We start from the raw sequence: 15000 nt of genomic DNA, 5'->3' as shown, positions 1-15000 counted from the left end.
GTGGATTTTTATTTTTCAATTTTTTTTTTTTTTTCTTTAAGGATCTGTGATGGATTTGTTCGGCACATCAGATAAGTTGCGTTGATTGAGGAGTCCTTGTCTACCGTAGGATCTACAAGATTATCGCTGGTGTACAAAGGGATATTTTTCGAGACCAGGAAAATTATATATATATTTAATTTTTTTTTTTTTTTTTTTTTTGTGGGTTTGTTTTTTAAATATTTTTGGCATTTTAAAGATAAAAACTTGTGGCTTGAAGTTCGTCGGAAGGAAATTGCTTCTAGTGGTTGTTTGGTGCTTAGAATGCACGCCTGGAACTTTTTCCCCTTGGCGGCAGAAAAATGTAAGTTACATTAAAACCTAATTCTTCAAGGGGGTACGTGTGTTAACCCCTTTGCTACCGGGGTTAGGCTTGGAGGACATGGTCATCTAGTCGTTTTGTTAGTTTTTTTTGTTTTTTTGTTTTGCAACCCATAGAGCTTGCCATATGCCAATCGTATGGTTCATTCAAGGCTTTGGGTAGCTGGCAGCCTCTAATAATAAGGGGGTAACTGCGAGTCGCTTGCTCCCTACCGTTCAGATTTGTTTCCTGATTAGCAGCTTTGTTTTGTGCAGCAGTCTGCTCTGTTGATTACTGTTGGATTCACTATTGCAAAATGCATGTTGTTGTGTGTTTTTTTTTTTTTTGTTTTTGTTTTTTTTATACCCATTCTCAAAAATGTATTATAAAATATATAAATATAACATATATAATACAATGTGTGTGTGTGTGTGTGTGTGTGTGTGTATATAATATATATATATATATAAAATCAAAAATATAATATATATACACGTGTATATATTATATTATATATATATATATATATATATATATATATATATATATATATAAAATATTCAAAAATATAATATATATACACGTGTATATATTATATTATATTACACACATATACACACACGTGGGTGTGTTATATATATATATATATATATATATATATATATATATATATATATATATATATATATATATATATATATAATATATTATATCAAACATATATTATATAATATATAATGTATAAAATATAATATATAATATTTTATACATTATATATTACACATATATATTTTGCGCGTATATAATTATGTGTGTGTGTATGTATGTATGTGTATATATATTATATATAATATATATTATATATAATATATATATAATATATATAATATATTACGTGTGTATATATGTACGTGTGTATGTATGTGTGTATATATATGTGTGTGTGTGTGTATATATATATGTATGTGTGTATGTATGTATATGTGTGTGTGTGTATATATATATATGTATATGTATATGTATATGTATATGTATATGTATATATATGTATATATATGTATATATATATATATATATATATATATATATATATATATATATATATATATATATATATATATATATATATATATATATATATATATATATATATATATATATAAAATAATATTTTCTTCTTTTTTTTTTTTTTTTTTATTGGATTGAACAATGCAGTTTATTGACACTTGGCTACATCTGCATCTGTTAATGTTTTTTGGGTCTGGGAACAATGGTCGATCGTGCATGGACCATACGGCTTCCTGCTTTATGAACCCTATTAGCATATAAAGAGGTCCACCACTCCTAGATCTTTGCGGAAGGTTTATTCTGTAGGGTGGAGACTTGCAAGAATTTAGGGTGTCAAACCTGCTTATATGAAGGCGACAAATGGGATTCTGTTACCCACAATGCTTAGTCTGTATCCTAGTAAACAAATGGCCACTCTGTGCTCTATTGGTGACTTCGAGGAATTTTCTATTTGCGATTTTCGTCTTTTGTTTTACCACCTCGTTTGTAGGCTGTAACGACAAGGGGCTCATTGTTCCCTCCTCTCTGTGATGTAGCAGAGCGGAGTTTGTCCAGCCATGACGACAAATCTGTGCTCTCAGGGTGAGGCCTCTGGATTGTTGTTTTAGGATTAAATCTGCAATATTAGGTAATCTGTGACTCTAATGATCATGGAAGTACAGTTCTCGGTTCTCATGCTCGGCGTGCTTGTTCTTTTGCAATAATGATGCTTTGAGAAGATTGTTGGCCCGCTTATTTTGTTGTTTGTGGCGTCTGTTCCTTCCTGTTCTAAAGGCTGCTCCAACTGCGTACTGCACAGATAATACTGAAACTGTAGTGTTGTTTCCTCCCTTGACCCAGGCCACCTAAAAATTAAACATTTTCGGTAGAAAGTTGTACTGATGTACGCGAGGTGGATTTTTCTGGATTTCAGTGCAAAGGGTAAAATATGTCGCAAATATTTTGGCCTTCTACCCACTATGGAACCTCCATAGTTTACACCAACGCTTGGGGACATGACCTCACTGGGGTTATCCTGGCAAAGTGTAGGATCTGAAAAAAATCTATTTGGTTCACCTGCTCCATGGTCGGTGTCGACACTGGAAAAGGGAGTGAAGTTCCACAAGTCACTAGCTGCAGCAGTCATGTGTGTGTGATCAATAACTTGCTGCTGAAGTCATCAGACCGCTGCAGTCAGTCGCTATCCTGAGGAGCAGTATAACCAGGTGGGTGTTTGTATCAGTGACTGGTGTAAACATGGCTGCTCCTGCTTGTTTGGTTGAAGGGAAAATTTGCACCTTTTTTATATACGAGGGGTATAACTGTCCACAGTGGGGCGGGTGGGGAGGGAATGTTACCTACCGTAATTGGTGAAACAGCAGCAATTAGGAGGTACTTGGATTAAATCTAGTGGAACTCTTTAAAATTAGGGTTGGATCCAGTACTCATGCATTTTTGGTTGAGGTGTTCCTGATTAAAATCTGTGTGGCCTATGTTTTCCTCATGGCCAGAAAAGTGAACAGTCCTTATACTATGGGCACATGTTCTATGTAAATGATTAGAGGACATACATAAAAATGGAGGTCTGAGGCCTAAGGGTGTGTGCCCACAATCGGGGCCCACTATGTCCTGGAGTCTCCTCCGCAGGTGACCGCAGCTGCTCATACCCTTGATCCAGGCTCGGGCCTCTGCAGTCTATCTTTTGTTTGTGGATAGGCACCCGTGGTCAGCCTTTTTCTGTTGCTGTCCTGAATTCCTGGTGGTTGTTGGCATGTTAGGCCGGGGTCACACAAGCATTGAACCCCTCATGCGAGACAATCTGGTTGATAATGACTCTTCGATCAGATTTTGATCCGACTTATATCACATGAAACTGACACTCTAATCAGATTCTTTTCCAGGAATTGTGGCACAGTTGAGAAGATGAACAGAGTTTCTCCAATCTTCTCCGTTTTGGGAGACCACAGAAATCTGACTGCACTCAGATGTCAACTGAATGCAGTCCATTGATTTCCACACCCGTAGATATGAGTAAGCAAGTTGTTGGCCCCGCTTGGTGCCGGGTGGTTGGTCGGCGGGCCCGCTTGGTGCCGGGTGGTTGGTCGGCGGGCCCGCTTGGTGCCGGGTGGTTGTTCTCCTCGGCACCAACCCATAGAACAATGGTCCGAGTGCTATCAAATACATTTGCTAGCCAATGTTTTAAGTTAATGGTATGAATGAGCCATTAGCCGAAAACTGCACCAATCTGCTCATTCAGCAACATGCTGTAGATCACTGCATGACTTTGACCTATTAAAATGGAGTTTGTTGCAAATTGAGGGAACAAAGATTTGCAGGACTGTGGTCTGGCGGCCATGTTGGTGGTCACTAGCCACCTGACCAGAGTACTGTGAACCTTATCCTGGCCTCCACTCGTGAGTAGTAGCCTCACTGACATAATCGTGTGAATCACCGGGCAACCATTGTCACACCGGGCCTACTAATCGGAGGTACCAGGGATACTGGCTCATAGGCTTGCAGACTCTGTCCTGGCAGCCACAGACTACCAAAATGGCCACTGAGCCAAGTTACTACAAATCTTTCCTTTTTATAAAGCGCGCTGATCTGCACAGGTCTCTACTCTGCGCACTATATCGTATTAATGAACTGGTTGGTATGGAAAAAAAATACCACAGAATGGTCGCTTTGGGCACAACTAGTTTCTATTTTCCGCCTCTGGCCAATCAGAGCTCAGCTTTCATTTTTCAAACTGTTGTGATGGAATGAAATCTGCACTGTGATTTGTTGCCATGGGTAACAAAATGGTAAGCCCTCAATGTAGATCATACTGAACTTGCCACACGGGGGTAAATGATCTAGTTGGTCCCATCCTGGAATACAGGATGTAAAGTGAAGCAACGTGGAAGTAAGATTTAGGGCAAATGTAGACAATGGTGTAAAAGAGAAACCAGTTGTCTTTTTGCAACCAATCACAACACATCTTTCATATTGCTAGGGCTGTTGAAAAAAATGAAATCTGAGGTCTGATTGGTTACTATGGGTAATAAGGCCCAGACATCATCTGTGGTCACCAGCTACATAAACATGGCCTAAATAAACCACAAGAAAGGGTCCTTAAAGGGGAGGACTATGGGAGGTGATTCCTTGTGTCCTAATATGGGAATATTTTTATAATGGGTGGGAGGTGCGATTCTCACTTAGGACCCTCAGTGCCCTCCATAAAATGTTGCAGCTAAGCAACCAGATGTATAGTGACAATGTGAGGCCTTAACATGGATACCCCAAGTACCCTCTAATATGGGACATCGTGTACCAGAATATGAATATATATATATATATATTATATATATATTATATATATATATTATATATATATAATATATATATATAATATATATATATATTATATATATATATATATATATATATATATATATATATATATATATATATATATATATATATATATATATATATATATATATATATATATATATATATATATATATATATATATATATATATATATATATATATATTATTCCCTTCTCAAATGTAAAGCACCATGGAATAAAGAGAATGTATAATTATAACAAATACTATAATTTTTTTTTTCTTTTTAAATTCATGTGCCTCTCCTTTCCGCCCCTTCCTCCATATTTAAAGCTATATATTTTTTTTTTTTTTCTCTAAATGGGTGTGGTCCTGCAAAAAGACACCCACTTAGAGTAGATTGATACAGTGGTAAGGAGGTCATATCTGTGGAACATAGACACAGGAACAGAAATACAGAATTGTGAGAACAGTGGCGGTTCTCTTTAAAGCAATGTGACATCAAAGGCACAGGAGTCGAAAGCCTTTTTGAGTGCTATGTAATGTTGTTTTTTTTTTGGTTTTTTTTTTTAAAGGCTGCTTTCACACATCGTTGTTTTTTTATCCGGTTCCATCTATGCAACTGATGCGGCTAAAAAAAACGGATCCGTTGCATACGTTTTTCCATGCGGCCTTTTTTGACGGATCCAGCATGATACGGAGCATGCGCAGTTAAAAAAACCGCATCCGGTGGCTGGTTTTTGCCGAAGGACGCCGCAACCGGCGTCCATAGGATTGCATTGTAAATTGCGCCGCATCCGGCGCGGTGCGTTTTTTCGCTGCAGACAAACGCTGCAAGCAAATGTTCCATGCGGCCATTGGCTAAATATGCCGCATCTGGCAAAAACCGGACACAACGCAAGGCCATTCGGCACAATCCGGCGCTAATGCAAGTCTATGAGGAAAAAACGCAACCGGCTGCAAAAAAAAAAAGCATGCGTTTTTTCTGCAAAGCGCCGGATTGTGCCTGATTGCAAAAAACTGATGTGTGAAAGCAGCCTAAGTAGTATAATGCAGTACTATGGTCGGGAGTTAAAAAAAAATGCATCCAAATAGGCCCGCACTTTGGATGCGTTTTTTAGACCCCATGACCATAGTACAGGCCGGGCCTATTTATATGCATTTTTTTTGGACCCTGTGACCAAATGGGCTCTGCCTGTACTATGATCAGGAGGTCCAAAAAATGCATCCAAATCAGCCCGAGCCTATACTATGGTCACTGGGTCCAAAACTGCATCCAAATCAGCCCATACTATGGTCACTGGGTCCAAAAATGCATCCAAATCAGCCCATACTATGGTCACTGGGTCCAAAAATGCATCCAAATCAGCCTGTATTACTCGTGAGCTGGGAGCATTATTAGCAATCCACCTCTATGGAAGTATTTGATAGTAACCTTATCGTGGGGATTGCCTTTTAAGCAATTCTCCTTTCCCAGTATGTCGTGCTGGTATATAGTTTAGCCTTCCTCTCACATTTCCTAAGATTGTCTGCTCATCATCATCCCATTTTTAAAATCCGATTATGGCGTCTTAGGCTTCTTGAGATGCAGCTGTCAACTATAAAGAGCCGGCTTCCCCCACCTTCTTCTGCGGGCTGTAGGAAATCCCTTCCTGTGAGCCATCTGTACAAAGGTGGTGATGCAGGGGGTAGTAACAATGAGGGTCAGCAATGTCATTTGATACCCTTTACTCGTGGTGAAATCCCACTGAACATGGCACCATCTATTTCTTTTATTTTTAAATTAATTTTTTTTTAATGTAAAAGGAAAACCTTTGTAAGGCTATGTTCACATAGGGTGTTTGTTTTTTGTTTTTTTTTTTTTTTTTTCTCCTCCAAGAAAGCAAGCCCTAAGCATAGCACAATTCTTTCTTTTTTTTTTTTGTTTTTTTTGTTTTTTTTTTTTTTGTTTTTTCACCATGGTTCACTGGTGAAAAGTAAGCTAATGCCTGTTATCTCATCTGCGGAATATTCGGGGCTTCGCGTCCCCCTGGACCCTCCTGATGGCTATGGATACTGTCCAATTGATGCCTTGCAGACGCTATTACATCCTTATTTAGAGCAGTGAGACGCGCAGGGAATAGATATGACCTTGGGAATAGCAGGACCGCTCGGAGCGAGCGGGGAAGCTGCACTGTACATTGTTTTCCCTTATCTCTCGGCTACAATGTGGGCCCGGCCTGGTAATAAATGAGGTGTAGAGGTGATTACCAGATTCCTTTTATGATAACGTCTTGCAGTCCTATGCAAAACATGAGTTTTGTTGCATGGGGGGGGGGGGAGCGTATTGGTTCTCTCTGCGGTCACCACAGCGATGGCCAATTTTTTTTTGGCCATATTGAAACAATGCTATGTTTAGCGGACGGGAGATTATAAAAGCCCCTCATCAGGAGGCTTGCATGGCAGGATCACTGTATAGCAGCAAACTGGTTGATAACCTTGTTTGAGGCATCAGACAAATCAATAATTGCCTCGCTCCTCTATACTACAAGAATCGCCTTGGGGAGGAATTAAAGAAAATCGTCCATAATTACATACGGAGCGAGAAGGAGCCACGGTTTGGTAGGCACCCAGAATGTCGTCCCCCCCCCCCCCCCCCCCACCACCCCCCTTAGCTGCGGCAGACATAGTGCCACAATGACTGAAAAACACAAGATTTTACCCCCCGGTTCTAGTAACAATCCCGTTAAGACGAGTTTCACCCTAAACCAAGATTCTCTTCTGCTAATATCTATGCCGCTGGTTTGCAGCTTTCAGAAAGCTAGTTGAGGGCTGACACCCGGTTGACCTAGAGTCCAAAACCTGTCAAAATGATCTACCGTGTCTCCGTAATGGGTCCGGTATGTCATGGACCCCCATATAGTGTCTGTATTGGTTGGCTGTTGAACTTTTTCCATAAACGGTGGCCTTAAAATATCTCCCCAGATAGTTTCTCATCTGAATGTTTCTTTTTCTAACAACTTCCTAAATTGTCCCAAGACTGAAGGCAATGTGAAGAATATACAGTACATAGGTTTAAGTGTCGAGACTTAATTTCTTCATTGTCCCATTGAAAGCCTTGCCGGTACTAGGACTTCCTTTTGAGACTTGGGGGTTTGTCTTCTCTCCCCACTCAAACAGGTGTGTGTGTGTGTGTGTGTGTGTGTGTGTGTGTGGTTTTCCTGGTGAGTCGTGGGTTGAAAGCGGCTGTTGCTCTTCAGAGCCCATATTTCATGGTGGACCATATGTCCGATGGGGTCTCCTTGGTGAGTCGTCGGTTGAAGCTGCTTAGTCCACCATGAAATATGGGTTCTGAAAAGAAAGGGTTGCTTTCCACCAATGACTCACCTGAGACCCCCATCCCACACATGATCCACCATGAAATATGGGTTCTGAAGAGAGCAGTCTTCCACCCATGACTTACCAGAGACCCCCATCTCACACATGGTCCACCGTGATTTATGGTTTCTGAAGAGCATGTGTGGGATGGGGGGTCTCCCTGGTGAGTCATGGGTGAAAAGATGCTCTTGCTCTTCAGAACCTATTTTATTTTTTTTTTCATGGTGGACCAAGAGCAGCTTTCTATTCACGACTCACCAGACAGACGCCCCCCCCCCTCCCCCAATCTCACACATGGTCCATCATGAAATATGGGTTCTGAAGAACATGTTTGGGATGGGGTTTCCCTGGTGTCGTGGGTTGAATGCTGCTCTTGCTCTTCAGAACCCATATTTCATGGTGGATCATTTTCTTCAATGATTGTTGTTGTTTTAATACGTTGAGGCCGATCCCATGTTTCCAGACACTGATCGGCAGACGTGCCAACAAGATTGTGTAATGAATAACCCGTTCTAGGGGGTCCACATCAGCCGCCACTTCAGTAAAGGTCTGTCAATGTGGTCATCTCATGGAGTTACTGAACTTCGTATTTCAAGAATGTTCGTAGTCTTAAATGACCTACTCATGAGGACTGTCAAACACCATTGGAAAACATTAGGCTTAACAATCTCTAAAATTGCCTTAAAGATCTAATATATAGCTTCTGGGCCCAAACGCAAAAATGTTTAACCAGCACCCCACCTGTCTTTCTGTGTCAGTACCAATGCCCCATGCTACTGCTGTCATCGACTTTGTAAATTCTTTATATTGTGTGTTTGGTTCTGTATTTGTGTGCAAATTTTGGCTGTGATTTTGAGACACAGCTTGAGGCCAAGTATCAGCGTAACTATCTCATTAGGTCATAAGATTAGGTGGCCAAAGTCATCTCCATCTGTTCATTCTCTTTGGGATCTTTTTGCTGGGAGCTTCCTTGCAGGCTGTGTGGCCACATGATGACCTTGTCTGTCAGAATGTTAATTCGAGATGCCTACCCCTCGTTTGTATCAAAATTGGGTACAGTGTGACATTCAAGATTAGAGGAAAATAAACTAAATTAAAGGTTTATTCCTTAGTAATCCCATATCTGTTAGATCACTACTGGTACTCTCAATGGATGAGGAACCCCTGCAATCTCAAAGTGGCTCTGCAGAACCCCCTTCTTGAATGGTGTGGAGAAGGGCCTCGTTTGTGTGTGGAGCTGGCTCCGCTTTCTTTGGCACTCCCAACTATTCCCTGGCAGTCCAATTTTTGACCATGAATGGAGCAAAGGTTGAGAACCTGGGTTCTAGAGCCAAGTTCTTGGCTTTGCTGTGGGACAGTAAACAGTAAACAGACCGAACCTTTTTGAGGGCAGCTCAATAGCTTTGTGGCACTTGGGGTTCTGGATTCAATTTCCACCAAGGACCATATGTGCAAGGAGTGTGATAATAATAATACCAGAGATTCTGGAAGAAGCCCAAGGAACCATGGGGAGAAGATAGAAAGACATAACCTATTCCTTATCAGTATGAGCTTCGATGGGGGGGAAATATTTTATGACCTGTGAAGGATTTTGGCGTAAAATAGATGGCAGATGGTATTCAGATTTATTTTGGTGGCCTTATGGTAATCTTACACTGACATTCTTACACCACCGGGATCTTCGGACCATATTCTGCCCGTTTTTTCCTCTATGGATTCTCTGGGTAATGTTGTGTTGGTCTGTGCCTGTCTTAGAAGGGCAATAAAAACAGAACACGAAAGTCTTTTGTACATGGGATGATAAGGCATTGATGTGACGTTGCCATCTCAGATGACTTGTCCTTTGCTGCGAGCGCGCCGTTACATAATACTCCTTGATTTGAAGATGGCTGGATGTGACGTGACCACTGATTTTTGTGCTCTGCGTTCCTCTGCCTGCAAGCCAACTCCTCTGATGTCGCATGGAGGAAAAACAATCTCCAATTCTTCCTGCTTGGTTAACCCGTTTCTCCTCCCGGAGTTCAGCTTTTATAGATTTCTTTAAAAAGACATCGAGAAGACCTTGTAATTTAGGGCATCTCTAACCTACGATGATCTATAGAAAAGCTATTTGGTCCAGTTAGAGCCATAAATGACCAATTTTGACTTGAATGAATATGAATATATATATATATATATATATATATATATATATATATATATATATATATTTCCCTCCTGAAGGTCGATCTCTTGTTTCGGTGTACATTTTCATCCGTAAGACTAAGCGGGGTACAAAGACCTCTGAGCAGAATTTCTTTAATGTGAATGAATGTGTCGCGTTGTCGCCTGCTGTGCCTCCTTTTACACTTGGGGTCACAATACTGAATAGGCTACATAGCCATATAAATGGTACAGCCTGCGGAAGGGTTGTTGCCTCCGCAGTGTAAGCAATCGCCGCGCTGCCGAAGGTTAATTGAAATTCAATGTGTGATTTGCACATCTTAGATTTGGTTTGAGCAATTTCTAGCCAAGTTAAAGTGTGATAAATAAGGGAAAAAAAAGCAATCAAAGCAGCGGTGACATTCGGAAATGTCAGCGGTAGATCTGGTGTGACGGCTCTAGAAGTAAAGAGCACTCCGGAATGCTTCTAATGTCGGGATGATGTGTGCGGTGATCTTTGGACTGTATTGCTGCCAAAAATTAACTATTCTTTAAAACTTTATCACACTTATGGTGCCAACAATGGAAGATGGCCTCCATTGGGGCCAAAGCCCTAGGGATGGGTCATTGGCAAACAAGCTGGTGCGATGGGTCGGCTTAATTGTCTCCTGGACTCTAAGAATTGGCTCATTGGAACCAAAATTTCACGGTCAGGTTTTTAACTAGCTGCTTGGGGGGGAGGGGGGGCGCGAATCTGTTTTGGTTGCGCAGGTAGGCACAGTGGGTTGACCATATCAGGACTGAGCTGCTGTTCTTCACCATTAATGACCATTTCACCCTTAAGAAATAGCATTTAAATTTCTTATCCAGAAAAGTTGGCCCCCTTTAGTGATCTTGGCTAAATCATCCAGTTGACCCAACAAATCCAGAACGCCCAACACTGCAAAGGAGTGTATATTTTGACACCTTCACAACAGAAGTAGTGTTGAGCGGATCCGAACTGTAAAAATCTGGATCCGCGCGGTTTCGGAGTCCGATCCGAGTCTCGCGCTTTCTCTCTCTCGTGCGCTTTCTCTCTCTCGCGCGCTTTCTCTCTCTCGCGCGCTTTCTCTCTCTCGCGCGCTTTCTCTCTCTCGCGCGCGCTTTCTCTCTCTCGCGCGCTTTCTCTCTCTCGCGCGCGCTTTCTCTCTCTCTCTCTCTCTCTCTCTCTCGCGCGCGCGCGCTTTCTCTCTCTCTCTCTCGCGCGCGCGCTTTCTCTCTCTCGCGCGCGCGCGCTTTCTCTCTCTCTCGCGCGCGCGCGCTTTCTCTCTCTCTCTCGCGCGCGCGCGCTTTCTCTCTCTCTCGCGCGCGCGCGCTTTCTCTCTCTCTCTCGCGCGCAGCGCGCTTTCTCTCTCTCTCTCGCGCGCGCGCGCTTTCTCTCTCTCTCTCGCGTGCGCGCGCTTTCTCTCTCTCTCTCGCGCGCGCGCTTTCTCTCTCGCGCGCTTTCTCTCGATTTTTTTTTTTTGTTTCTTGCATTAAATGGTAGAGATTCTGGATAGATATGTATTTTTATTGTGGCGATCAATGGTGTATACCATATGTTCTCCCCGCATGAAGCCTACAGTATAGTTTTGAGGCTGAGCCCCCACATAGCCTCCCTAGATATGCGATGTGGGGATCACACTATAATAGTGTTATTTCCCCCCCCCTTATGGCCTTTTATATACAATGTGATCCCCCTACATGGCCTACTGTATACAGATTCATCCCCCACATGGCCTCCTAATATCCCCCACATGGCCTAGAGTGTGATTTTCCCCCCACATGGCCTTCTAATATATAGTGATCCCCCACATAAACTAATATATAGTATGATCCCCCACATGGCCTCTGTACACATGCAAATGTCCCATACATGTATGGAGAAAAAAAATTCTCATCTTGCTCCTGTTCCCCTGGTGCTCTGCTCCTGTATCCGATGCATTGACTCTACTTATAGTAGCAGACGTGAACAAGGGGTTGCATCACATCTGTCTCGCTCAGTGGTGGAAGGTAGCTCTCTTCCACTAATGTATTCCCTGGTATCTGCATTCTGAGGATGCGTTGACCTGTGACATTGGGACGCAGGGGGCACGTGAGTTCATGGTGTGGCCCGTGGCAATGGGATTCGGCTCTTTAGCTGCTCTAGTCCAGCCTGCGGACACACAGAGCCGGACTGCACTTTGCCCAGCTCTGGAATAGGGAGTTTAAGAGCCAAAGATCCCTGGGATAAAGATATGCAAATGACTTTGCCTCCTAAAGGATTAAGTCTGGTTGTTTTCTGCCATCTTTAGTTGGCTACGCTCCTTGGTGATTGCAGGAGGGGGGGGGTTCTGACCAAGAACATTGAGACCTTCCTGGTAAAGTCTTACAATGACCTCTTATGGAGTTCTTTGGCAGCTACGTCTTACAAAGATGGAGATCCAGTTGGTGTAAGGCAGTGTTCCCTGGGGGAAAAGGTATACTACTGCCTTCTACTCCAGAAAGAAAAGCTTCCTTAGTGCCACCTACTCCTTGTTTCCCTAAAGCTGGCCGTAGACAGGACTTGGCTGTTGGACAAGGACCACAGCCATCTCTCCTGACTCTTCCATACAAAGGGATGCTCACCGGCAGGGAGTTACTCTTCTCGAAGTTTTGGCATTGAACTTTCTACACCCGTGGTGTGTTTTTGTTTTTTTTTTTTTTTTTAAGGAGATAATCCAACCGCCTGATTCTTCTCTTCCCTGACGTGTGATGGGGAGTCAGGAGCAGGGGTGAAGATTGCTTTGGGGCAACCAATGGTGCAGGGGCCCAAGAAGAGGTGGTCCTTTTCCACCTCCAAAAAATGGCTAGAAGTTTCTGCTTTACAGGCAATTATTTCCAAAGTCAGTACAAGGTTGTAGATGTCAAACATGATTAGTTTAAGTGGTTAAAAAAAGACCCACCCCCCCCCCCCTTAATTTCACTTTTGGCTCAATTTTCTGACACCGATAACGTGCTCATGTTCCGTGATCTGTGGCTGAGTGATTGCACTATTGAGTCTGGCAATATTTTACCTTTTTTAAAGGGGTTGTCGGATAAGGCTCACTTTCACTGATCTGATAATTTGCTGATCGGTGCAGGTCCAACCACTTGGACTCTCCCTGATCGGCAGAACGAGGCCCTTTTTATCCCCCATTTTAAAAAGGAGCACTAGTGCACTTGCTCGTTATCTGCTTGTGATACCCTTTTTTTTGGCTGCCCCATAGTGTTAATGGAGTGGCAACCAGACATCCAGCCTGTCGCCTCACTCTGTAACAGCTGACCTCCGCTGGGGATAAAAGCCCCCTGTTCTGCTGATTTGGGGGTGGGGGAAGCTTTGACCTTTTGGGTTCCCAACCGATCGGTAAGCCATCACCTATTCTGCGGGTGATTCTTGTCTTCACCGGACAACCCCTTCTTCTTCTTTTTTTTTTTTTTTTTTAATTCCTGCCATAGTAATGCCAATATCTCACTTTGGTCTGTTACAGCCATGACCAGGGACATTTATTTACTTTTTTTTTTTTTCCCCCCCTCTTTCAGGAAAGACATGAATGTTGCGTGAATTGAATAGTTGTCCTTTGGGAGGAAGTTGTAGGCTCCTTCAAGGAGGAAGGCTAGAAGTGAAAGTTTAGAATGGGGTTGAATACTTAAGATTCCCTGCGCCTTCTTATGGTCTACATGTATTGTTTCCTGAGCAGTCGTAATATTTTTTTTTTTTTTATGTTTAATGTATTAAAATCTGTAAGAAATAATTGGATTGTCTCCCCTCCCCCCTTCTCAAATGGGTTTACATGTTCTGCTCTCAAATGCTTCCTGCTTCCGATGGGATCTAAACACCAGCGACTCTACCACTAACCTCTATAATGGTCTAGACCTCTATAGACTTGACCATGAAAGTAAATCTGTCTTCTCATTTCACACTACAAACTGAAAAAAATTGACTGCTCTTCCTCGCTGCTGAGATCTTGCACTGCTCAGTATAAGCTGCAGCGGGTAGTTGGGGTGGGTGGGCCAAAACTGTGTACATTTGATGGTTCCTCCTTCCCGCTCAGATCCCTCACTGCTCAGTACAAGCTGCAGTGGGCAACTGGGGTGGGTGGGCCAAAACTGTGTACATTTGATGGTTCCTCCCTCCCGCTCAGATCTCGCTGCTCAGTACAAGCTGCAGTGGGCAGTCTGGGTCGGTGGGCAGAAACTGAATACATGGGACCTTACTCCTTCGCTAGACTCATAATTGAGCATTGTATAATATTGATATTTATTTTCATTGTAAGTACAGCCGCCCCCCGAAATCCCAGTGGACCCCTCTACTTCCATAATGGTGTCCTATCGCTCGCCAGTCACGTGCCCGCTGTAGCCTTTGGGTGGCCTCGGTCCTGACTTTTGGACTCCACTGAATAATGGACAGGACGGCGCTGCAGCCGCGGACAGGACGCTTCATTTAATTCCATTTGGGCCTGGTGTTGTGTAGGCACGTTGAGGGGCTGGTATTTGGATGTTCTCTGGTGGTATTTAAGCAGTGTATGGCGGTGTATTTAGACACTGATGGGCAGTGTTGTGTAGAATCATCCAGCATTAATAGCGGTGTTGGGGTATCACATGGTGGGGCATATTTTTGTTTGCGTACTAGATCTGGAAAAATCCAGACTACAGCCATACTGGCTTTTCAGATTAAGGGCTTTCAAACACCGCCCTGTATCTCAGCGGAGGGTTGGCAGGTCACTTTCCTTAGCGTTTTGTGTCCTATTATAGCGGAATATTTC

General features: G+C 42.6%; 1 protein-coding gene across 9 annotated transcripts in view; it reads left to right on the top strand.

The window, feature by feature from the left end:
* Positions 1 to 15000, top strand: part of CTBP1 (C-terminal binding protein 1) — a 676340-nt gene that overhangs the window by 562436 nt on the left and 98904 nt on the right. The window contains exon 1 of one of the 9 annotated variants that reach the window (XM_075346801.1): positions 222 to 343. The exons of 7 other annotated variants lie outside the window; for them this stretch is intronic. In XM_075346801.1, coding sequence (XP_075202916.1) covers positions 304 to 343 — 40 coding nt within the window. In that variant the 5' untranslated portion in view covers positions 222 to 303. Of the gene's footprint in view, positions 1 to 221; positions 344 to 1950; positions 1991 to 15000 lie in introns of those variants that run through there. One more of the 9 variants, XM_075346802.1, reaches the window with a different exon arrangement.

The sequence above is a fragment of the Anomaloglossus baeobatrachus genome, chromosome 1, assembly GCF_048569485.1.
Source record: "Anomaloglossus baeobatrachus isolate aAnoBae1 chromosome 1, aAnoBae1.hap1, whole genome shotgun sequence".
NCBI classification, from domain to species: Eukaryota; Metazoa; Chordata; class Amphibia; order Anura; family Aromobatidae; genus Anomaloglossus; species Anomaloglossus baeobatrachus.
The sequence above is the reverse complement of the archived record's forward strand: the minus strand, read 5'-3'. Positions and strand labels throughout refer to the sequence as shown.